Source organism: Poecilia reticulata, linkage group LG7 (genome assembly GCF_000633615.1).
Source record: "Poecilia reticulata strain Guanapo linkage group LG7, Guppy_female_1.0+MT, whole genome shotgun sequence".
Lineage (NCBI taxonomy): Eukaryota > Metazoa > Chordata > Actinopteri > Cyprinodontiformes > Poeciliidae > Poecilia > Poecilia reticulata.
The window spans coordinates 29,701,353-29,728,303 of NC_024337.1; the positions used below are offsets into that span (position 1 = coordinate 29,701,353).

At 36.9% G+C, this 26,951-nt stretch overlaps 1 protein-coding gene across 27 annotated transcripts in view; it reads right to left on the reverse strand.

Moving 5' to 3' along the window:
* The window catches only part of cacna1db (calcium channel, voltage-dependent, L type, alpha 1D subunit, b), a 77,109-nt gene that overhangs the window by 33,247 nt on the left and 16,911 nt on the right, over positions 1-26,951 (reverse strand). For all 27 annotated transcript variants that reach the window (XM_017305704.1, XM_008414819.2, XM_008414815.2 and 24 more), the window contains exons 4-6: positions 3,340-3,479; positions 2,395-2,537; positions 954-1,106 (exon numbers count right to left, since the gene is read on the reverse strand). In XM_017305704.1, coding sequence (XP_017161193.1) covers positions 954-1,106; positions 2,395-2,537; positions 3,340-3,479 — 436 coding nt within the window. The remainder of the gene's footprint in view (positions 1-953; positions 1,107-2,394; positions 2,538-3,339; positions 3,480-26,951) is intronic.

Sequence of the window (26,951 nt, forward strand, 5' to 3'; positions counted from 1 at the left end):
AGCAAACGATAGGGACAAACCAAAACTGAGTCACTGTTTTTATGTCATGATCTTTACAGCAGATGATTGGAGTTTAACGCACAGAGAAATGCAATCAGCAGGAAAAAAAACTCAATTTGATTGATATCAACCTTACATCATTGCACATCTAAATGTGTCTTAATGATTAACGTTGATTTTATTCTTAAGGTAAAAAAAAAAATAAAACATTGTTCATTTAATTCAGGCTGCTGCATGGTTTTTGATGGAAACTTCTACATATTTCTTTTTTCTGTTTCATTTTAAGCTGTTATCATTTTAGCCTCATACAAATTACATATAAAGTCATTAAGACTAACAAATTTGAGAGCAATATCAACGCTAAGTGGCACATTGACAATAATATACACCTCTGACTACGAACATATTTTACATTTTGAGTTGGGATAAAATACAACACTGTCCTGCAAAAGCACACATATTGTTCAATCTGAAAAGCTTAGTCAGTTAATATTTTCTTTTTTTAACAACTGATGCAACAACTTTATGAAAAATGCTCCCAATTAAATAAAATGGATCACATACATAAGCCCAGATACTGTTTTGACTTATTTCAACTTTCCAACAGCAAGAATCTCTCTTACTCTGCATTTTTTCTTTACATTTACACTTATCTATCTTTAAACATAACATTTCTTGAGTGATTGTGCTATTTTGTAAGCGACATTACGTCAAAGAGTGAGCTTGTTTACATAATAGCTAGATATCTGTCATTTAATCACAGGATTTAATCCACCATCTGCTGTTGTGTCCTGTTCTCAGCTGCTTGTCACCATTCACATACAAGGTGCATTATTCCATTCATTCCCAGGGATTAAATCCTGTATCTGTGGTAATCTCAGATCCACACTAGGCCTGTTTAGTGTGAAATAAAGATAGAAGCTAACAGAATAATGAAATGATGACCGGTTTACCTGATTTTATGACGAAGCAGGTGGCGTGCATCTTTCCAATGAAGAGCTCCAGGCCAATGATGGCGTAGATGATGATTACAAAGAGGACCAGCAGAGCAATGTGAAGGAGGGGAACCATGGCTTTAATTATGGAGTTTAAAACCACCTGTAAACCTGTAAACACACACATTAGTCAAAGTCTCAGCAAATCATAGCTTTTATTTATTTTCTGATCATAAACGTATGTCCTTCCTTACATTTTTGACGGTTGGACGCTGTCATTAATAAAGTTCAGGCTACAGAGAACTGTTTATAAATGATTAATCTCAGAAAAGTTTCATGTTGAAGAAAATTTTAAAAAATTATTTCAAAATTGCACATCTAATACATTTTCAACATCCAATTTACTGAATCAAACAAAATCTCAACTTTTTTCAAACACAAAAGAGTAAAAACACAACAATCCAGCAAAAGAAGTGTTGGATCTAAATTACAAAAATGATCTGTGAGTGAAATCAAAACACTAACTAAATATAAGACACACTACTGGGGACCTAATGATCATCCAAACACCAATTAGTGTGTCAACAACATGCTGTATGTAAAGCAGCTGTACACACATGAAAACTATCAGCCTGTTAAATCCTTCTAATAGCTCTCACAATGACACGATGTACACAAAAGCCCAGACGTTGTTTTCTGTGTGTAATTAAACTGCACAAACAAACCCACATAAACAAATATCAGACAAAAGCAGAGCTGAAAAATACATTTCCAGTCTAACTTTGTGTTTCCCAGCCGTCCTTTCCTGCCTCAAAGAGTCAAATGATCTGCTGCCATGGAAACTAAAATAATGCAAACAGATCAGCGCACGTGCAAATGTAAAGTCATGTGTTTTGGAAACAGAAGCAGGGAAGAAAGCACCGACTTCTTGGGTTCACGGTAGGAACTGTAGAGATGCTACGTGTGCAAATTAACTTTTTAAAAATACTATGGAAATAAATTACATTGTGGAGGTTTTGTATTTGCATTTTTTTTTTTTATTTTGGTAAGTATGTCATCTTCAATCTTTTATTGATTAAATTATTTTATTGTTGTTAATTTGTGGTCAGCAATGTGCTCCAGAAATGAAAAGTGTAACAAAGTTAGACTGACTAACCTCAGTAATATGCTTTAGTACTGTCCACCAATTCACAATAGCTCACAACAACTACAATACAATCTTTATTAAAACACCCACTGACTGTAATTTACACTGACTGTTTGCTGTACCGTGATAGCGAAGCAAACACAAGGAGGTTATACACACACACCTGAAGTCACTGATAGCACATAAATGTGTTTTTTTTTTTCTTTTTCTTTTTCTGGAAACTAAATGTCATATAGGATTAAACCTTCAAATGTTTTATGCTCAACTTTATCACAAGCTTCACATTGACTAAAGATTTCTGAATTAACTCACTGGGAACTCCGGAAACAAGGCGAAGAGGTCGAAGCACGCGAAAGGCTCTGAGGGCCTTCACGTCAAAGCCCCCTGGTTTGCCTCCAGTCTGCCCACCAGAGTCAGCATCTTTGGTTATCATTTCCAGGACAACACTGAACAACCTGGGTATAAAGTTAAATTAAATTAAATTAAACAAGGGATGGAGAGGCGAAAAGGGTCAAATGGCTAAATGATTAAAGAACATAAGTCACAAAGCAAATAACATAGCTTGGGATCATTTTTGCATTTTGTCTGTGAGCATGCACCTGCATGAGGCATACTGTGTGCACTTATGGTCAATTCATATGAGGTGTTTGATTGCTGTCAGACATTTTATTGTAATTAGAGAGAAACCTGTGAGGGAAAAAAAAAAACCTTCTAGGTTTAAAGAAAACATTTTAAGTTTTAATCTAACAGGGCCATCGATCAGTTTATTTATCTGTTATGTATGTCATTGCTTATTTACCTTTTTTGATTCACAAATCAGCTGAATTTACACTTAAATCCCACCACATGGGCCACGTGGTTTACCCACAACCTGTGTAACTCTGTTCAAAGCTGTGTGTGTGGATCTGCGTCTGTGCACATTTATGTAACTGTACATGTGCCCAACAATTGCTGCCAACTGGACAGGAATTTGTTGGAATCATAATGTACAAATAAATGTCTAAAAGGTACTTTGAAAACCACCTCTTGCTCCGGGTCTTTTGGTGTGTGTTTCTGCCAGCTTTGCATAACTAGAGATGTTTAGTTTAAACTCAGGCTGATTGAACGGAGAGAATCTGAGCTTCCGCATTGAATTTCAGGTACAGGTTGGATGTTTGGGGTTATAATTGTTTGTGTTATAGTTAAGGACGGAGTAATTTAGAGAGAATGTGCCTGCTGAAGGCTCTGTGGATAACGTATAAATGGCAGTGACCTTACCCCACAATGACGATGACAAAGTCCAACATGTTCCATCCGTTTCTGACGTAGGAGTTTTGGTGCATGACTAAGCCATAGGCAATAATCTTCAGAAATGTTTCTATTGTAAAAATGATAAGGAAGGCATATTCCACTGTTTCCTGCAGAGAGAGAAAAAAAAGGGAGAACAGGAGAAACACGGGTCAGGGTACTTTCTGAACATCAGTGTTGTTTTCATTAATAATTACAATAGAAATTATTTAGCTGACGACCCTTTTTATCATGAGGATAATGAGAAGATGACAAAACACCACATGGCTCTGTGATGACTAAAACATGACAAGACGAAAATGTTTGTGCGTAATCTGTCAAACTTCAGGAAGAGAGGAAGCAAGGAAACAAGGAAGGAAAAACGCGACAATTAGACAATGTCACAGGGAATAAAGTCTAGAAAAATAAATCTTTTCCAATCTTTTCCAAACCTAAAAATATGTAATCTAATTCAGACTCTTCCATGCATCTCAAGTTTGTGTGGAAACAACATTTTACTGTCTGACCTTCATTTTCTCATTGTCCTGTGCCTTACATTGGTGTTTGGTTTTTATTTGTGTTTTTTTTTTTTTTTATCTATTTCCCAAGTATTAACTATCTGTTTCAAACCAGAAATCAGAAAGTTAGCAAGCTGGTAGGTAAAATGCACAAAAAGACAAATGCATTGTTGATCTGAAGGACAAAAAGCCGGCACAAAGAAGCACAGTTACAGCAAAGACACTGATGACTTCAGTGACACGCACACTAACTTCACACCCACTCTCACAGGCCGAGAGTCTTGCAATGGTTTGGAGACTCAAAGCTTCTATCAGAAAGGCAATGAGCCAACAACACAAACACATTCACAGAAGGACTGGAGCTGCATCGCAGAAAGTGTTGTTCAAGTTTCAGATGCATAACCATCATTTTCTGTAGTTTAACCGGATGTCACGGGTTCACGTTCCTCTTCTGATCTAGTAACTAATTCCTGTAATGAACATCAAGATAAAGAGCCACTTCCAGATACTCCTACATCAAACCATCAGCTCTTTATTCAAAGTCATAAAGAGCAGCACTTAAATGCTAAATGGGGAGATTATTTTCAAGAAGCTGATAAGGTGTCAATTGATGACAAGACATTTTAATGGACATCGTGTTGAAATTGATTATAACCGGGTAAATACAGTTTGTCACTAAATATAACTAAATTAGGTAAAACAGCCATGAGTCCAAAGGTATAAACAGAAAAAAGAACAATTATTTGATTGAAAAAAATATTAATAATTTTTTATTAAATTATTTGATTTAATCAAATAATGGTAACACTTTATTTGAAGGGGGGGTGAATAAGACTGTCATGACATTGTCATAAACATGTCATAACACCTGTCCTGAACATGAATAAACCTTCATGAATATTTATGACTGTTGTCATAAAGTGTCATTCAGTAAATTATGACACTTTTAATACAAAGTTGACATTATTCAAAATGTCTTTGTTATGACAACTTGACATTAACCAAGAAATCATTACTGTTTAAATGTTACCTTTAATAGCATAAAGTTACCTAATTTTTAAAGTGCAATCAATAATACTTTTAGTTCTAAAAATAAATAAAAGTTAAGGGTGTATCTATCTATCCATGTTGTAGATCTGAAAGTGTTCTGGCTTAAATTGCATTATCACATCTTGTCACATCAATTCATTGTGGACTTTTGTAATAAAAGAGCATTTCAGGCACACTTTTATTTAGTCTGTATATACTCTGTGAGAGATTTTTCAACGTTTTATTTTTTTTATTTTTTTTATTATTTTCAAAGAATTTTTTTTTAAAAAGCAACAAAGTAATAATCTCCGAGAATGTGAAACATCTTTTTTTCTGTAGTGACAGCCAAAAAAAAAAAAAAGGTGCAAAACCCATTATTCATCCCTCTTTCAGTCTGGATCATTCAGAAGAACAACTCAGCAGCTGTTTAATAATTGATTTCTCATGGGTGACTGTGTGTTTGACTCCTAAACGTTTACTAGCATTAACTGAGCGTCGCGCCACTGCAGCGGCTGGGTGATGACCTGTGAAGAACAACATAATTCACACTGATAAGAGCCTCCACCGTCTGCCTCCATGCGGCTTAACGTTCTCCCTCCATCCGCTTGTTGTTTACAGAAGACTGAAATGTCCATTCTTCTGCTTGTTGAACAGCTGACGGTCAGTGCTTGTGTGTGTGTGTGTGTGTGTGCGTGCGTGCCTGCGTGTGTGTGTGTGTGTGCGTGCGTGCATGCATGCGTGTGTGTGTGTGTGCATGTATGTGCCAGTGTCTTGAATTTGTAAAGCTGTGGAGACAAATGTGACAATGCAGCTAGACTGCATTACTGCACAACTGTTTGGTTTGCATTTCGTTTTTTCCATTACTCTTGTTTCCCACTGCTGAACTAGATCAAGTGATGATGTATTTATTCAGGGGAGCGGGGGAATCCCACATTGAGAAATTGATTTTTTTTTTTTTTTTTCCATGGGATCATGTGTACCACTACCGCTGGCATCGTGGCTGATCAGACTTTGAATGATCCCCTTCCAGCAATAGAGCAGCATTTGTCATTTTAGCCTTTACTTTAAAAGCTATTTACTGTAATTACATGCAGATAAATCAAATCCATAGAGTAAAGTATGCAAGTCACACTTTTCACCCTCAAACTTTACACTTTTAATTCTGTGACCCATCTTTTCAGGAACTGAACAAAAGAAGTAATTTGGTTTCTAACTTCTCAGCTCAGGAATCTTCATACTTTGCTGAGGGATCATTAAATCCATGGCATGGATTTTATAGGTGTAGGCAGATAGATAATAGTTTTTTTCCCCCTCTTTGTGTGTTACAAACCTCATGATGGGATTAAATTACATAACATGATATATAATATTATTAAAACCTTTACTCTTCACAACGCCATGGAGAAATCAGGATGGCAGCGTGAAAGAATCGCAGGCCTGGAGCTTTTTGGTTATGTGTTCATTTAAGCCGACGTGATGAACACATGAACAGAGAGACAGATTAACGGCGCTCCTGCTTTCTGTGCATTTCTGTTCCATGTGAACTATGCATCGACAAAAGAATGATACCCACTGTTTTTGTTTCCCGTGTCCTGGATCAGTGACGGCCGTTTCCTCTGAGGTTGTAGTAAAAATAACGTTGCCATGGAAATCAGGCTTGTCTTGTGTGTGGGCAGAGAAAGAGACTTGAAATAATCAAGTGAGAGAAACTCAAGACAACTGCCCTTAATACAGCAAACTCCTTCAGTTAAACACAAGAGCGGCTCTCCCAGTGAATGACGAGTCCTCTCATCTCTGGGATTTATTAGTCTTTTGTGGCTTCTGGTCTCATTCTGACTACAGGTTTGACAACTCTTCTTATTAAATATAGATAAAAATGGTTGGTTTTCTGGCAGACACCTGGCTTCTGTAAATTTTCACCAAGACTTTATTCTATCATAAACTGGAAGATGCTGAAACATCAACGTGTGAAATGAAGAAAGGAGCAACAACAAGCGCAAATGAGATTTGCAGCTCAACATACTGATAGGCCAAATAGCATCTGGAGCAAAGTTTGTAGTCAGGTGTGATGAAGACTCGGCTGTTTGGCCTCAATATGAATAAGTCTATGTGGAGGAGTCAAGGTGAGGCTCTTTAAACCTCGGATCGCTGTTCCATCTGTCAAGCATGGTGGCGGCAACATCATGCTGTTTTTTTTGTTGTTTTTTTATCACTAAGAAAACTACCTATAAGTTCTTCAACTTCACCTCAAATCAGCAGCTAGATGACTGAAATGTGAACACTGAAACAGGACAATGACTGCAAACATATCAGAAGAGGCTTGGGGAGAGGATAAAGCAACTTAAAGTATTATCTTCTGGAACAAAACGTAGCCAAACTCTTTTGAAGTTATATGAACTATTATAAATTACACATATTATTTCTAGTACAAAATAGATTCTCGCTGCAAATAGATGTCAGATTTTCAGATACATTCATGCCAGATGCTTGTTGATGGTTGGAAGAAGTGCGAGGTTTCTCTACAAGTTAAGTGACATTTAACCAAATAAAAATGGAAAATGCACAATGATTTCAAACTTGTGCATTCAATTGTTGCCTTCAAAATTAATTAAAGTGGCATGTTGCAAAAAGAAAATGTTCCACAATGGAAAGATAACAGTTACAATCCAAAATCAGAATGTCTTTCAGGGCAAAGAGGAAATGTCAGTTCAGTGCTCTACCTTTAAGCCTGGAGACTGCTGGTACACTGTAAACAAAAAATATCACAAAATGATGCTAGCAGAATGTTTTTGTCTTATTTTGTTTCATTGAAAATGGTAGATTATGCTGATATTATCCGTCTGTGCCATGAATTGTGGTTGAAGAATGGTGAGGATGGAAGCTGTAATGATGGTGGTTTTAATGATAAAATATAAAATACAAAAATTCAGGCAGCACAGGTGAGCAGACGGCTAGGAGCTCAGAATTGGTAGCAACTGGAATATCTAAAAAAAAAAAAAAACAGGCACAGGGGAGACACGGGCTGGCATGACAACAGGACCCGACAAGGAGCCAACAAGGAGCAGGGAACACAGGTGGGATTAAATACACAAGGGGAAATCAGGGAACTCGAGACACAGCTGGGAGCAATCAAGGGGACAACACAGAGACTCAACTGAACACAGAAACCTAAATTAACACACAGAAAAAACAAAACCTTACAGTCTGCTCTGCAGTTTCTCATGGACTCAGTTATTCTGAGCCAGACGCCACCGATAACAGAACACGACTCAGACACTAAATGAGACACAGCTTAATTAATTTAAGGCAGAACCGTGTATCCTGCGAGCTCGAAAATCCTCTGGTTTGGAGTTGGGACAAGATCGCTGGGTTGACCGAGCTGAAGCTAAAATGAACTGGAGGTTTCTGTGCACAGTCAATTCTCAACTTTACACAAGTTCTGAACTCGATACCTGCCAATCCTCTTCATATGAAATGAGTTTGAGTTTCAGTGCTGCTCGGTTCCATTACCAAATGATTTTATTGTGTTTCAGAGATATGAATGAAAGCATTTATGTTTATAAAGCTTGTGGACATATTGCACTCATACAGACGACATAAAACTGAAAGACTCTTTCATTAAAAAAACATCCACACTGAATTGAAGTGACAAGATGTGAAAATGCTATTTAAGACTTTTCTTCTTGATGTCATAACCACAATAATTTTCAGACTTAACAAGTTGAGAATTCAGCTTATTTGTTAACATTTTAAGATGTGGATTTTCAAGTAAGAGTTTCCTAAATCCATCTTTAAAATGAATAACGTTCTAGGTAATAAACTGATAACTAAAAAAACCACTTAAAATTTTCCAAAATATCTCTTGGAAATTATGGTATTACAGGGGCCTACATGAATGTTCAAAAACTGAGTTTGGTTCATTATAGACCAAGTTACAGAGAAGTATATTATTAGAGCCAAAAAAAACCACTGATATAATTTTCACTCTTTATTGTCCCTCAACACCAGGAGGACCGGTTTTTATCAGTTCGATGGAGACGGAGTTAGATGGTACGTTTCACACAGAACATCATGTGAGTGCAGCCAGAACGCAGTACGTAAACCCAGTCATTAAATCCCAAAATGGTAATTAAACTCTATCACTGTCGTCTCCAATAAAGACATGATGATAGCAGCAGTAGTGAGTTGCTTGTACTCTGCAAGTGTCACATTATGTTGTGTGAATCTTTGCAGTTTTACAAACAAGTGAATCTTTTTGCGCTCCAGCTCTTTTGACTAACTAATTATTCAAAAGAAGGTTTTATTGGACATTTTTCCTTCACTTATCTGAAGTTGCAATTACATTGTGCGTACAAATAGCTTGAGCAGTTAGAAACCTTCCTGTAATAAGATGAAGATCAACAACACTGAGAACATGGTAAAGCCGGGCCTTTCAAAATGTGTTTTTCATTTAGTTTAAATAATCCATAAAGTTATCAGCAATGTTTATGTGCACTCAAGTGTTTCTCAGCGCTAAGCTGAACAAGATAGATTTTTGTTTTTATTTTTAAATCAGATTGAAGGACAAAAGCTCTTTGGTCAACTTCAGTCCTTTCAGTTTATGTAGACGACCTTCCCTAAGATTTATGCAGACATGTGTAATGCCGTGTGGCTCTGTATTTGAATAATGAATTATGCTACAGCAATACGCCTCATTTGGAGACTTATGTAAAATGTATGAGCCGTTTTATTAAAAAACATGCCAGACAAATTCATCAGGAAAGAAAATGAGCTCAATTTAGAGGATTTCAAAGGGTTTAAGTAAAATAAACACGATACGATATGCCCAGCTTCCTCTGTGAAGAAATGATAATCAGTATCTTCATTTTGTTAAATAGATCCAATTTCATGAAATCAAACATTAAGTGACACAAATCTGAACTCCTAGATACATATAATCTGACAGCAGTGCTTTCAGAAGTAGGAAGTGTGTGAGAAAGAGTGACTGGAGGAGACAACGGTGGATGTGTTAATCGTACAGCTGCTAGTCTGCAGAATTTTATTTATTTTTATAAAATCTTATTCTCTCTAGGTTTGCAGAAGATGGCGGTGCATGAACATTTAGACTGTAACGTGAAAAACGGTCACAATGTCATTCTAAAGCAGGCCAACCAGAGATTTTTAGCCAACTCCATCCATCCATCCATCCATCCATCCATCCATCCATCCATCCATCCATCCATCCATCCATCCATCATCCATCCATCCATCCATCCATCCATCCATCAATCCATCAGAAGGCATCCTAACCAGAGCAGTTTTGATTTCTCTTTAGGAACTATAAATGACAAATACATTTTCTAAATAAACAGAAAAAGTATTTACAGTAACAACACATTTTTGTAGTAAAATATAATATAGATTTTTCAAAAACACTTCAAAATTCCTAACTTTTCAGGGTATGTGGTACAAACATTCATAAACAGCATCACAGCAGTCATGGTTGAAATTACACCGTTACATGTTGATGCTCCAGGTCTAAAGCCCAATAAACGAGGCGAAGATTATATTTGTCTGCTGTATGTTCCACACACTGTGCGCTCAGACGATGTCTGCGTGGGACAGATTAGTGTAGCCAGAGACTGCCGACAATATTTATGCAATAAAACCAAAAACGCCATGATTGAACTTTAATATAGTGCCATGTTGCTTAGCAAACAAAAATGAACATCGACAGCCACCAGAGACAGAAAACCATCAAAGGGTTATTGAAGATAAATCACAAAACAGCACTCCTCAAAGATCCTTTACGCCATGGGGCTTGTATAAAACACATACATTTAGCGCTCTTTATTTATAATATTTAAGACTGGGCTTTTACATCGGGTTCTCTGTGGATTCCCTCTAACAACGTCACGGGCCTGATTACAAACATGCTGTTAAAAACCAGCAAAACTTCAGCTGCACACAAAACTTATGTGAGAGTGGCTGTGCATTTGTGTACAATCGATCCAGAAGAAAAGCTGCTGCAGCCCCATGATCATCATGACTGACCTACCTAACAAATCAGCTGGGAGCATCACATACACACACACACACACACACGCACACACACCCACACACACACACACACACACACACACACACACACACACACACACATCCACCTGCACACCCGCACGCACACACACGCACACAGAGCAGTCACACGCTCAGTCGATGTCACCTCCCTCGCTGATGGTAACATGAGCTGACATAACGCTCGATGCAGTGTGGCTCCAGTGTGTCTGGTTTGTGTGTGTGCTCAGTCTAACCTTCATCAGCCTCACCCAACCCAACAGGTACTGCAACACAACATAATGTAGTGACGGCATCAGGTCACGTGATGTAAACAAGATGTTATTACAAATGAACACAGTTTTAAAGTATCAATAAAAACTAGAATTTTATCACTGAATGTAAGGAAATAATCAATAATAAAGAGCACAGTAGAGTCAGATAGTGCCTCATTTAGCTTTGACTTTAAGGACGAAAAGACAACCGGAAATTATTTAGGTCCGATTGTTTGTGGAGAAAACTTCAAAGCTCAAGTTCTCTGAGAAGAACAACATCTCAGATCAGCTTCGCCTTTAAAATGACATCAGTTGGCAAAACTGCTCATCTTCTGATAATAATCACCATAAGGGTTTTTATAGGAAAAAGCAGTTCAGCATTTGTGCATGTCGTTATGAGGGTGCAAAAGTGAGAGTGTTTGTGTGTGTTAGAGTGTGTGCTGTTGTGTGAGCCATGAAGGTGAATCAGCCAGGCAGCCAGAAGCAGGCTAATCAGCCCCTATTATCCTGTGTTGCCTTTGGTTTTAATGAGATTAATGGGGTCAAGAAAGGCTCAGGATGGACTGCTCAGTGCTTCACAACACTGCCAGCAAATGATTCACCGATATCACCATTATGGAAGACATATTACGCCCCTACTTCACAAGATGACACCATTTCCTGAGGTCTTAATGTAATCTCTGTGACGTGGTCAAAATGTGACAGGATTTCATTATCTTAGCTGTTTTAATATGGCCTCGTCAGCCACTTAATACACTGATCAGACCGACTGGATGCTGTAATTCTCTATTAAAAGTGAGCTACCTGTTTGAGAGATTTCTGTAAGTTTAGTTGTTTTACTGGCTAAAATAATAATAAAAAAACAGCTGCTTATAAGGATAACATTTATTCTATAACAAATGTTTAATTACCATTTAAGAAAAAAAGGATAAGTTCTTAAAAAAAGATAAATACTTGAGAAATTAAATTTTGCAGTTACTACTAAAGTATTCAGCATTTCTAAGAATGGCTGTAAATGGCATAATGTAGCAATGAAGAGAGTAGGTGCTTCTTAAAGAGACAGAGGCCAAATTTTATGGTGTCAAATTACGAGGTCAAATTTCTTTAAGTATTATTTGATTTGTGAAGCATTTTTGTAACAACTGAAAGTAACAGATAGTTGTGCTTTAACTAAGTAACTATAATTACAGCATTGTGGAACTATGCCTGAGAAATACATAATACTGCTTCTTTAAAAATTGTTTGTTGAAGATAGAATAAAATAGAATTCAACTTTATTGTCATTGCACATGCCCCAAGTACAAAGCAACGAAATGCAATTTCCATCCATCCAGAAGTGCTTCTTAGCAAGAGAATAAAATATATATATATTACAAATGTACAATGATAACAAGGAGAGTAAGGTATTCCTTCCACTATAAATGGAGAGTACGACGTATTTTATTTCAAACTTTGGAGCAAACCTGCCTGGATGTTTTCAAGCCTAAATGCTACAAACCTATTTGCTTTTGAGTTTTTGGGATGTCTTCAGACACCCTGACATCAGTTTTTATTTTTAATTATGTCAGTTTTGGTGCTCCGTATGCCTACTTTATTCTGTGTTTCTGTGAATGACTGTAGTATATGGGGTCAATTTAGCTACACAAGTAACATTAATCACCACAGCCTCTCTGTAAATTGTACCAATGACGTCCCCAACTTAATTTATTGAAGCTGTTTTAAACTATCAGAGGTGAATGTGAATGCGTCACAATCCTGATCAGCTGATCTTCCATCTGCACCAGCAGCTGGGAAACAGGAAGCAAGCATAGGTTTAGGGGCAATATTTAACAAAACAACCTGCTGCTGATGTTAAAATACAAACAGTGACTAACAGAACCAAATGGAAAATAAACTTTATGAATCCAGTGATAAATACACAACTGCGAGTGCAGCAGTAAGCGAAGCGTTGACCTACTTAAACTCTGTAACGAGTGATTTCAAAATATACCGTGGGAAGATCCCAGATAGTGAGCCTTTGTTGTTCAGACACTCAGATGTTTCATCGTTATTGAACTGTACTTATTGCTTTTTTTAATTCTATTTGTTGGAGCAATTTTTTTTCCAAGACATTCTTTCTTCTATTGCCATTGAAACAGAGGGTGGATATAAGATTTATCAAACCTAAACTGAATAATTATACATTGATAAGATATCTGCTAAAACACACTTTGACAAAACATTTATTCCACGGGATGACTTACAAAAAAGAGGCCATTTTGATCACTTTTTCCAGACATTATGACTTCCACCTTAGACTGAGAAAAACAACTGTGTTGAATTATTCTACACTAAATAGATATTGTTTCAAATGCACTTTGTGACTCTCAAAACATTTCTTGATAATGTTGTTAAAATCTTCTTCCTCATTCTTGTCAACGCGATGTCATGTACCATCTCATCTCACACACAACGTGTGTGTTTATGTCAGATGAGACTTTTCACAGCTGATCTGTCAACACCTTAACCAGTACATTAAGAACAAGAACTGCGAATTCTCCATAATTTTTAACATAATCCACTGTGCCATTTTTTTTCAAGCTCTGGAATAAAGAAGAAACAGAGAATAGAAAGATGTGATGAACAGCGTCAGTTCCCCACCTCTCTTCTAAATTTCCTGACCTTCACGTCTCTTCTTGCTTCTCTTAAAGTTTCTCTTTTTTTTATTCTTCTTATCTCCCACAGACATCTCTTCTGCAAAACGAGATCTGTCGTCAGATTAACTTTTGTTATAACATGAGCAGACAAAGATTCGCCTCCGCTTGATAATTATCAAGCCACCGAGTCGTGGCTGAGAATCCCTTAATGCGCATCACTGAAAACGGCCGCGTAATGTGCAGAACAGTACATGCCGTGTAATAAGGAAAGTGTGTTGTCGAGTCCATTTTATCAGCACATCTCTTTGAGTCAGACTGAATCTTTTAAGTGAAATTAAATCAGCAGGTTCATGTTCTTGAACTTTCCAGCTAGTTAATCTGCTTTTCCAGCTAATTTTTTAAAAAGTATAATAGCAACACATTAAATAAATCCCTTTAAATCTCTTGTGTTTGGTTTCAGGGAATATCTGGCTAACTACTGTCTGTCAGTATTGAGATGGTGAATCAGTTGATCTGGTTAGAAAAACCTTTATTTCCCCTTTGTAAGGTTAAGATGTTGAAAAAAGTTAGTATGTAAGGAATATGAAAGAGAAAACAAAGAAAAGAAAAATGTCCTCTTTCTCATTGTCTCAGCACTGAGTTGGTCTTGCTTCATGCTAATAAGAAAGTCTTGGAAGAGATTTACTGGATATGATAATTTTAGTCAACTTTTCAGGCAGAACCTGTTCCAGCTCTCCAAGTCTGAGAAGAACTTTTTATTTACCACTTCCAAAAACAGAGATTTAGTTTGCCAAAACTAAAGCTCCAAAACTTGTTCTCTCTGTAGCAGCATAAAGCTCAATTGAATCACATGAGCTTGTCCACAGAAGAAGGTGCCACCATCACACCATTCCTTAGGAATACAAACATCATGAGCTTTTCACTATCAGGGCTTTATAAGAAAACAAGAGTCATTAGACCAAGAAATACCCCTCAGGGTACAGAGAAACCGAAAACAAAATCATGTCATTCTGTTCTTGCACATCATCATCTTGACACATCATTTGGCAGGACTTTTTTGTGCAGTGGGAAAGATGCACTGTTCAATTAAGCACAACTTTGGGTTGATTTTTTCCACATAAAATCCCAATAAAATATATTTTACTTTGTAGTTCTATTAAGGAGAAATGTGTAAAAGTTAAAACAGTTTGAACAGTTTTGCAAGACACTAGCTCAGTGATGTTAAAGCTTTAAATCTATGAGGACACTGTCATTAAATTTTATTTTTCTTGGACGGACAGACGGATGCTAAATTCATCCCCAAGGGGGACATTTAAATATTCAGAAGAAGCACACAGAAATGCATCTACAGACACATAAAGTAGACCAATTAACACACTATAAATGTGGTACTTGAGGGTATTAAAAGACTAATTGACCAGAGAACAAAATATATTCTCAATCTACACTAACAATCACTTGTCTAATCCACTTTCCTGTCTAACCAATGTAGTAACAAATGCAGAGTAATTTCCACAGAAGATAACAGCTGCCAACAGGTTTGAGTCAATAGAAGAGAGGGGAAAAAACATCAAGCTAGTGGGCCATCAGAGAAAAGATTAACTCTGACACTGGCCATGCAACTGTCAGATAAGGTCAGGATCAGACGTAATGCTGCAATGCTCAGTAGTAGTGATTAAAGCATGTACACGCTGCACGACGAAATATTTAAAGCAGTGCTGCACTCCACAATTACTTGAATGCTGTTTCTTCCCATAATAAGAAGCAGAATATTGAAAGTTAATCAGAATATGCTTTGATGCTTTGCTGCAGCCATATTTCAGTGACTACAACTGCCTCACATTAAAACATCTAAACCAAATAAAGCTGCAATTACAGATCAATTCTGCCCTAATGTTGAAGGAGGCAGGTCTGATCAACTTCTGTTGTTACACTAACCTGATAACCTCCTCTTGCTTATATCTGGATCCTCACTAACAACATTCAATTAAGTCACTTAATTTCCAGTATTTACTTATTGTCTTCGAATCAACTTCTGTCCACATTTGTATGAGCTCAGCCTCTATCCTGTGTTTTTATTTTTCAATAAACCCTATGCAGTTGTAGGTGGAATCTATTTTTAGTCGTGGATGTTCATAATCCGAATGTCCGAACAGTGAGCATGGCTACAAATACAGTCAAAAACAGACAAGCAGCAGCAGCACGGACCACCAAAACTTAATCCAGAGCTGGAATTAGGACGAGCACAGCAGCATCGGTGTAATTCTTCACTATGACACATAAACAGTCTCAGATGTTTGACGTAGTTTTACCAGACCCTGTGTTTAGTTAAGAAGGCAAGTTCAAAATTGAATGGCTAGAAACAGAGCACAGACCCTCTCAACTTGAAAATACACACAAAAAGGTGAGCATTTTACATCATAGATATTCTTTGTGATGCAAATCTCAACTTTAAGGCATCTAAATCTCTTTATATCCATCCATCCATCCATCCATTTTCTTGCACCCTTGTCCCTTAATGGGGTCGAGAGGGTTGCTGGTGCCTATCTCCAGCTGACGTTTCGGGCGAGAGGCGGGGTCACCCTGGACAGGTCGCCAGTCTGTCGTAGGGCAACACAGAGACACACAGGACACACAACCATGCACACACACACTCACACCTAGGGGCAATTTGGAGAGGCCAATTAACCTGACAGTCATGTTTTTGGACTGTGGGAGGAAACCGGATCTCTTTATATATTATTGTTATACTTACTGATGATACAAAATAACAAAGACATTTCTTAATCAAAAGAAATTTACATCAAACACTGACATTTTTTAACAACCACAATCAAAAACCACTATATTCCATCATGATTTTATTTTTTAAATTTTTACTTAATTTTAACTTTACACTCCGGGAATCCAGCCTATATGTAAAAGTAAAAGATATAGTTTTCTTTTTTAAAGAAAGCTATTGTTTAAAGATGTATCTTTATATCTTTAAACAAACCATGTAGAAGACAAAGCAGGTATGTGGAAGAAATGACCAAACTTACTAAACTTCGCAAAAACTTAAAAAAACAAACATTTTGGCTTACATACATGCAAAAGGCAGAGTGGAGAAAAAAAACTAACATTGCACATCATCTTAAAGAAACCAACACCATGTTGGTGTTGCAAGAAGTCATTGAGTCATTGAGGTTTGTAGCAATAAAATGACAGCATGTAAAGACTTCTAGCGGATTCTGTATTTAGGGAATAAAGATATTACAACTTTCAGCTGAACATCCTTAAATTCCCCTTTACTTTATTGCTGTAGCTTCACACCTACAGCCCTACCTTCATCCTCCAATATGCTAGCTAATTTTTTCACTCCGTTTTACGATCACAGACCAGTTCAGCGGCTCTTTCCACCTTTAAAACTACTGTCCAGCCCAGTCTGACCACTGTCCAGTCCTTTGCGCTCTTTTCTTAATATCCAGTTGCAGTCAGTAAGCCTCTCCGCACCTTTATCTCCCCTGTTGAGAGCTTGCTCCGTGGACACTCCACTAGTCTCCATGGCCACAGTTGTCACAGCAGCAGGCTGTGCTGTATGTAAAACTAGGTAAAGGAGGAACATAATGAATACAAAGATGCAGGTTTTTCTCCAGACAAAAAAAAAATACAAGGTCCTAAAAAAAATAAAAACTGAATGCTGTGATTTATCAGCTGAAGCTGCCGTCAAAGACACAAGAACATAAACAAAGTATCATATGGATTTATGACAGTGAAACAAATGTGCTGCACTGTCATATATGTCAAACAAATGTGCTGCAGTGAAGTAAGTTCTTTGTCTGTACAGCAAGGCATCCTGACATCAAGAAGGAAACTGGTTTACGCTGGAGATTTAACTTCTCATTTGTCCCACGAGCCATAAACCTGCTTAGCTGTAACAGATAATCTCCTCATCACATTTCCTGACCCTCCAATCTATGGGCTACTTTTATTTTTCATTTTTGACAGCTTTGTTTGCATAATGTCCTGTTTTCATTTCAGACGGGACATAAAAATCTCCACCCAGGAAGGTGAAGGGACTGGAAAGGAACTAATAAAACATGTCAGCCATGATGTAGTTAATATTCTGTGTGCAATAAATATTAGTTATTCTTAAACAGAAAGCTTGTATCGTAATGTTACACCATCAACAAAAATATAGGCTTTGGTTCTCATTTCTAAAAAAAAAAAAATAAATAAATAATAATAATAATAATAATAATAATAATAATAATAATAATAATAATAATAATAATAATAATAATAGGAAGTCGTGCTGAGGTTGGTTGGGACTGTAATCTTTTTGGTCCTAAAATATTTTTTAGTGTATGATCTTTTTTTATGCCTCTAATCTTTCACTGAAATTCAATATGAATAGCTTGTAGTCTGCACAAATCAATTTGGGTCAAGTCCAACAGGACACTGGTTCCGTCACTTTATTTCTGGTGCACAATGCCTATAACACTTAATGGCTGATTTCGAGAAAAAAACAAGAAAAAAGCGACCTTTTAAAATATCAGGTCTTCAAACTACAGTATGCGCTTGTAAGGCTATGTATTTGTGTGGCTCGGAGAGTGTGTTTATGTTTGTGGCCCATATTTCCTCCAGAGGCTGCAGTCTCTTGGCAGTTGGGTGCTAAGCAGTAAGTCCTGCAGGCCTCCTGACATCTGGGCATCTGTCACCCTGCAGCCTTAAAACCTGCAAAGCCCCTGGGCTCCATTTGCAAAACACAAACACTTGCATAACATTAAAACATGCACTCGAAGCTGTGCTGTGTGTGCATGCGTACGTGCGTGTGTACTGTTTATTAAAAAATGCTCTCAAATGAAATCCAAACATGTTTAGTGCTTTATGGCCACTAATTGATTCAAAATATGGCCTTTTGCTCCTCAAGCTGCAGATACAGAAATTAGTATTTTAATCACTAACCCCTGTGTGTTACTTCCTGTTCTTTAAGGTCAAATGAACTGGTTTTTTTATTATTTGCAGGGAGCCTATGTTTAATACTATGTTTAATACGCCATAATGATGAAGAGGAGTGACAGCTCAGAGGAGGAAGGAGATGACTCACAGTGATGGTAATGAAGCTGTATTATCATAAATGTCCAGAAGCTGCTTTACAGTAGCTACATACACACTCAAACGCAGAGACATTCACATTCACCCACACACCTAGTTGTAAATCTGCCTCTCTGAGGACAGTAATTACAAAATCGATCCCTGTAGTCTACTGTCTTTACCTTAAGTATGAAACACAGAGCTCTGCAATCTGAAAAAAAGAACAGAATTTTTCATTATCTTGCCAAAAGTAACAGGTCACTGACCTTCACATACATGAACTTCAGTGACATCCCATTCTTAATCCATGGGGCTTAATATGATGTTGGCCCAGACTTTGCCGTTATAACAGCTTCAACTCCTCTGGGAAAGCTTCTCACGAGGTTCATGAGTGTGTTTTAAAGGATTTCAGCCATGCTTCCAGAAGGACATTTGTGAGGTCAGACACTGATGTTGAACGAGAAGGCTCAACTCATCCAATTCATGTCAAAGGAGTTTTGTCAGGTTGAGATCAGAACTCTGCAAGCTAGTTCAAGTTCTTCCCCAGAAAACTCACTCATTCATAGCTTCGTGGACAATGTTGGAACAGAAAGATGATTTACACAAACTGTTCTTACAAAATGTGAAGATGGTGTCTTCCTAGAACCTCAAACTACTCCTTCAAGAGGAGAATGATAGATAGCATAAAACATGATGTGGCAATGCTTTGCCTAAGTTCAAAAGACTAAACTTCAGATTTCATATTTTACATGGTTCTTCTCTGGGCTTTGAGGCTTCTGTGTCAGTCGTACAAACAAGCTTTTTATGATGCACTAAGAATGAACAGGAAAATCCGGACTGTAATGAGCGACGAGGTTGTTATGAGGCTGTACCAGAGCAGTGAGCAAACATCAACTCGGTCTCACAACAAAATGTGCAAACCTGCATGAAAGTCAAGAAAATATATAAGTCGGTCGGTTGGTTGTTGGTTGAACGGTTTTATGCAGCAAGACTTTATTGGGGGCTAAACATAAAAAAATAGATATATGTAAAGCATTAAATTACTTAGTTTGCATGATTATATTTCTTAAACAGAAACAATAAAATGTGACCTTCTTAACAGGAACCAAACTTACTACTGAAATATTGATCATTAAATATGGTTCAGCACAAAAGAAAGTTAATAAATTTTTTTATTATTTCAAATTTACTGTAAAAATGTGTGTAAAATATATATATATTTTTTTAATTATCTGTAAATTTACGACAAGTCAATTGTGACAGTTCTATAGCAGTGAGCTTAAGGTTTGTTTGTTTTTTACTTCACTTAACATCCTTGTCACTGTCACTAAAATTGTTAATTATACAGCCAACGAGAATTAATACACTTTACATAAATGGCATGTACTCTCATGTTTTCCATTTCGAAGTGCATCACAGGCCATCCATATCCCAAGAAAACAGAAAGTCGTCAATTAATAATAAAAAGTTCCTAATACCAGTATTTAGTTTAAAAAGTATGTTCTTATTTCTCATTTCAAGCATATCATGTTGTAATAGGAAGGGACCAAAGCTGGAGCGATCTTTTCCATTGCCTCTGTGTCCAGACTGCTGGCTCATTGTTATTTTCCAGTTTTAATAAATCAACCCTGATGTAGTCAGTGCTTTCTGTAACTGAACTTTATGGTTACTTAACTGGTGGCATAAACAATCTATTTTTAGTGTGTGCATCAGTTTCACTTATGTTTACAAAGTTAATTTGTTATTCAGTACTATTACTCTCAAAGACAGAGGTTTACCAAACAGATAAACCTGAGATTACCTAATATATTTACACAAGATTCATGCATGAACCTTTTCCCTTGCCTGTGGTGTGGTAACTCGGTAAACATCTCTTTCTTTCTGCCTAACAATCCAAACACACACCCTCTCTCACACACACACACACACACACACTCTTCCCCACACAAACATAACGTGACACATGGGCAGTGAGTGATCTTTAGCAGAGCAAACCAGCAGGGTAAATGAGGCCTTAAGAAATCAGATGATCTCCTTGGGTCCTCACATCAGCTATTCTGTGATGTAGTATGGACTTCAACAATGGAAATATTTATTTATTAATTCGGCATATTTTATGAGAAATATTGAAACAAGTGAGAAAAATGATTACTTATCTCTGCTGCAACAATTTAGCTCTACCAGTGTCCATTAAAACCCTTTTGGCGCATCTTATATTCACTCGCATATTTAAATTTCCTGTATTTATAGTGTAGAAAATTGAAATTATGAAACATATTGTGTTCTGTCTGAATTCAGATTGTTGTAACTCTGATAAGATCAGTTTCTGCACTGAAAAAGAAGAGGTGTAAAAATTAACAAAATCATACGGTCATAATAAATAGCATTCCTGGCTAGTCCTATAAGTTACATGCAACTAAAGTACTTTAGGTTATCCAGAGCTTTAAAAATATGTTCTTTAGTAATCCATGATTCCTTTTTTCCCTGCTGTAAGAATGCAATAAGACAAAAAACTTCTTCTTTGTCACAAAAGACAAACGACGTGTTCTCTTGTCTTGTGTAAGAAAAGAGAACACAATTAAGTAAGGCAAATGTGTCTCCAACTTCAAAAGTAAGACAAAAAATGGAGACTCTCATAAGCGTGTCTAGAGTTAAAATAAAACAAAAGCTTTTTTATAAGTAACATACTCATTAGACCAGCATTTGTCTCTAGGCAAACAATGGTAGAAGAATTAAAAATACATATTATGTTTAGCAAAAAATGTAATATTAGAACACAACCATGCTGTGTCAGAAGTATCAGTATTACAAAGTCCCCTGTAAACACAAGAATACTTACATGGGTCCTATTTTATAACTTGCAGCTTAGGGAAGATTTAGCCTAAAAATGACACAATTCACACTCTCCCATCTACATAAACACATCCTTTATTACATCCACCTACACATATACTTCATATAGACTCAAACACAAAATCATGGTACAGTATGTTACCAAAAGTATCCTCAAACCATCGAACACAGACGTTTTAATCTCTTTCTTGGCCACAGATGTATAAAATCCAGCACATAGACATGTTTCTCAGGAGCTCTGTGGAGCTCAGCATGGTAATAAGATACGACATCTCCTGTTTAATGAGGCAAGCTGTAAAGTATTTCCACTACTTCATATTTAAGACAACTCTTAGTGGTATTAAAACAAAGTGGAAGTAATTGAGAATGACAGAAACTCAGTCACAAAGTTGAGAGTCAAGTAAAATCAGAGAGTGGATTTTATGTGTGTAGTGTTAAAAGAATTTCTGATTGTGTTTCAAGATGTTTGTAGAGTAAAAAAAATACAGTTTAGTGGTTTCCTGTGTTAATGGCAATACTATCTGATCCACAGGACATTTAAACTCCCAACCTTATCATTGGGTAGTAAAAGGTTTTACTGCTACTACACAAAAAAATAATGCTTTACAGAATATGTACCTATTTTGTTTTTTGTTTTAAAATATGTATTTATTCATTATCCATATTTTTGTAGCAGAATTCAATGCAAATTATTCTAAAACAAGATGGAAAACATCATTTTATTTTAGCACCAACTGCTCACGCCCACCCCTTGTTCTCATATTTATTCACAGGTTTATAGCACTTTATAAAAATAATTTAGCATCACATCCTGTGCATTGTTTCCCACACCAATGTGGAAAATAAGAAAAGAAAACACTGGTGTCTCTTTCCTCTGCCTTCTTTCACAAAGAACACTTTTAATCCTAAAACTGCATTCTACTGTGAGGAAGAAAAGAAAACAGCAGAAAGAAACTAATAAGCATCAAGTCAGCTGCAATGACCTTTCCTGGGTTCAGAGTGAAGTATGATCTTATTACAAAACTGAAGATAGAAATAAATGCAACAACTTGAAGTCGCTATGCGGTCTGTGATGATCCATAATTGCTCAGGCCTCACAAATCAAATCTCTCCATCATTCTTTACAACACATTCAGCTTCTTTCACTCACTCTGTCTCTCTCTCTCTCTCACACACACACACACACACGCACACGCACACACACACACACACACACACAGAGAGAGAGAGAAACGCCACGTGATCAAAAAACTGTGCTGCTTTACTCTCATTTCCTCTACTCTCTAAACCTTTAATCCCTCTTGGAAAAAAAGAGTGATGCAACCTGACTTTCAACCCTTAGATTTACAATAAAACACGACAAAATTTGAACTTTGGACAAATGCACATCAGTGTGTGTAGACTTGGGTTTTCTGCTACATATGAAAGAGACAAACAAGCTCCAAAAGACAGAGAACCTACACATGATCCAAATCTGTGTGGGTAGATACCAAAAAAAGGGAAAAAAAAAACAGTTTTCTACTTGTTTTTTTATTTTTTTTTTTTTACGAATGGAAACCTCAAACATTCAGTGCTTTGCCTATTTTATGCACATATACGCACACGGTAGAGGAACTACTGTTTGAGAATAAGAAATCTACCCCACAGAATAAGACAATTTATTTGTGAATCACAATCAGGAAATGTAAAAAAGTGACATAAAGTGAATCTCTAAAATCCTTTTTAGGATGTACATCTGAAAATTATACAAGTGCACAATTAATTAACAGCTATGACAGAAGTTATAGATACAGCTTAGAACTCACCTAATTAATTAAAAGAGTCCACTTTTTGGTAATTTGATCTCAGTATAAATAGAGTTGTTCTATGAAAGTCTCAGAGGTTTGCTGAAGAAGATTAGCTAACAAACAAAATCATAGAGACCAAGAACACAGCAGATTAAAGTCCATAGGGAAAGATATGCACCTTTAAAGCAGAGTTAGGCTACTTAAAAAAATCTCAAGCTTTGAACACTACACAGAGCTCTGTTCAATCCACCTCCTAACAATACAAATAGTATGACACAGTTACAAAAATACTAGAATATGTCTGCCTACCGACTCTGAAACCCTGAACAAGGAGGGCATCCATAGACGCAGCAAAGAAGCCCACAGTAACTGTGGAGGAGCTGTAAGCACAGCTCAGGTGGAAAGATTGTGCTAACAGGACAGCGTTGAGATGTGTGCTCTTCAATTACTGTTGTTGAAAGAAAGCCAAAATAATTCCCATTTGAAGTTTTCCACAAGTTACAAAGAGACAAACATGTACAAGAAGACTGCAGATGAAAACTAATTTTTGTGTTTATCTCTGGCATATTATGTGATGTGCATTGTCCCTTTTAAAGTAAATAAACAACAACAAGAAGCCCTGGCCAGATGAGCTCAAAATTGAACTTTTTATTCAACATGATCAAAACAGTGTGTGGTAACATCCTGAACACACAACCCCTTGGTGGTATATGATGGTGGCAGCAACATACTGTGCAGCTGTTTTCTACAGCAGGGATAAGGAAGCTGTTCAGAGTTGATGGTAGATGGAGGAAGCTAAATGCAGGACAACACCAAAAAAAAAAAAAAAAACACTGTTAAAGTCTACAAAAGACTTTAAACTAGAAGAAAGGTCTGTCTTTCAGGACAACAGTCCTAAAAAGCCAGCGCTCTGTTGGAATGACTCAGTCAAAGTCTAGAGCTAAGTCAAACAGAGAACCACTGGTAGTAAACACTCTCCATCCAATCTTACGGGGTTAAGGCTGTTTTGCAAAGAGCAATAGAAAAAAATTATCCACTCTCCAAGTTGGTAGAGACAAACCCTAAAAATATTGAGTCAAGGGAGATGAAGACAAAAGCACCACACACGTTTAAAACCATGTGTCCTTTTAGTTGTCCTTCACTACATATGCCACATTGTGTTGGTTGGTCACAGGAAATATGTTGGAGTTTGTCATTGTAACATGAGTCGATGTGAAAAAGTTTAAGCATTAAACCCATGACACATCTTGTTTCAGTTTACACTAAATATGTTCCTTTTCTGTCCTTTTCCTTTCATTCAAGAGCAGAAGAACACACTATTTTTTTACAATTAAAAAAATTACAATTTAAACCTGCTTGAACTCTGAAATATAGAGTTCAAGCAGGGTGAATTTTTTTGAATTCCCCCAAAAAAATGCCAGTAAAGGTCTAATTTTCAGGTATTTTTCAAACTAGATACACTTGAAGGAAGTCCAGTTAAGATCAATTCTGTCACATCAAACATTCATCCTGCCCTTACTTTTAATATTTTGAAGTAAGCTTGTTACCATGGTTTTAACTTTATACTCTAAATTACCCAAAACATTATTTATCCTTTGATCCATGACTCACGCTGTTCACAGAAAGGCTCACCCACATGCAGTTCAAATGAACTCTAATAATCAGCACAGACTCCAAACACGGATGACACATTTAGATACTTCACTCTATGACTTACTAACGATCTGATGAAACTCAGAATCAACCAGTCTTCCAACTGGTCAATCCCAGCAGATGATCCGACCATATAGGCCTAACCATAATCTACACAGCAGTTAGTCATTTTAATATTTAAAATACCAACATTTGTATATAACTTCACAGTTTGCCCATCTGATGACAGGCAAAATGTTGGTTTAAATGTTTAAATGTCAAATCAGATGATCTGCACTTCACTTAAGTTTTTATGAAACTGGTTTATTCGTATTCATGAGCAAATTATTTTATAAAGTTTCAGCCTTGTTTGTTGTTGTTGCTTTTCTTTGAAATTCTCAGTTAAGTAAAATCCTGAAAACTAGTTAGCAACAGCTCTAAACACCAATCAGAAATAATAACACTATTTTACTGACATATGTGCTTAATTTGACCTTCATTTAAAAAACAACATGACCCTGTCAGTCTTATGAAAAAAGAAATTAAGTCAAATAGACGGCAGAGTGGAAAAACATAAATGTAGGTGAATTTGTCTATTTTCACATCCATCCATCCCTCCTTCTGTCCGTCTATTCTCGCTCCTCCTCTCTGCCTCAGCAACCTCCACTCATTTAGGGACTACTAATCCACCGCCCAGCTTAATCCCTCAAACTGCTCACACGCACAGTTTCTCTGCCCTCCTGCACACGCTCTTTCTCCCTCACACTCAAAAGCCCGATCACATCCATCAGGTATAAACACACTCCAGGAGAAGATCAGGATAGATCCACTGCAAACAGATAAATATTATCTCGGTGTGAGTTTTTTATAAGCCTAATGCTAACTTTATCTAATTAAAAAGCCTTCATCATCTTCACGGATTACCAGAAGAACAATACTGTAGAAAGAGCTCCACTCTCAGATTATCCTGAAAGCAGATATGTGACACCTGACAGTTTAAACCATAATAAAGATAACTACACACACTGAATACTTAGGATCAGAGCTGCATGAGCAATCAGTCAAAATGTGCTTAGAACATGCAACTTCATTAATACGTCTACATCTAGCAGTCAAGTGATTTTTTTTTTTCTTCAAAAAATCAACTATCTGCAAATGTAGAAACTTGTTTTTGTGTTATTGGAGACTTGGCGACATTGGCTAACAGTAAGAGCTGCCACACCTCCAACACGCTTACAGGTGGTCGGTCTGACAGCAAACACAGCCTGCAGTCAGGGCAGAAAGGAGACCCACTTCACTCCGTTTCCCCACTGCAATTAAATCATGAATGCACAAAGCTGCCAGTGATCCGGCTCTGGATTACAAAGGATGTAAATATAATATGAAAATCATTTCTCATGTTGCGGTGGCACTCAAATAATTCCCTAAATTTGATTCACACAGCCTCAGTCACCGATTCTCCTCCTCCACTGTGTGTGCCTCTGATAAGTACTTTAGATTAAATTTGATATTTAGCTAAATTGATCCTTGTAGCTTCGGGTAAATATTTATATTATTAAATTATTTGTAGTTCCGAACATATTCAGAGTCTTCTTAATCACTTTTTGTCTCACCAAGAGTGATATTCCTTTCTTCTACACAAATTGGCAAATTAGGCAGTGATGTCATAGCGACTTCTAGCAACTTTTAGGACAGCCAAGAGCTACTTTGCATGCTGAGTAGTTGGCAACAGTGGGAATTGATGGCGCCATGAATCATATG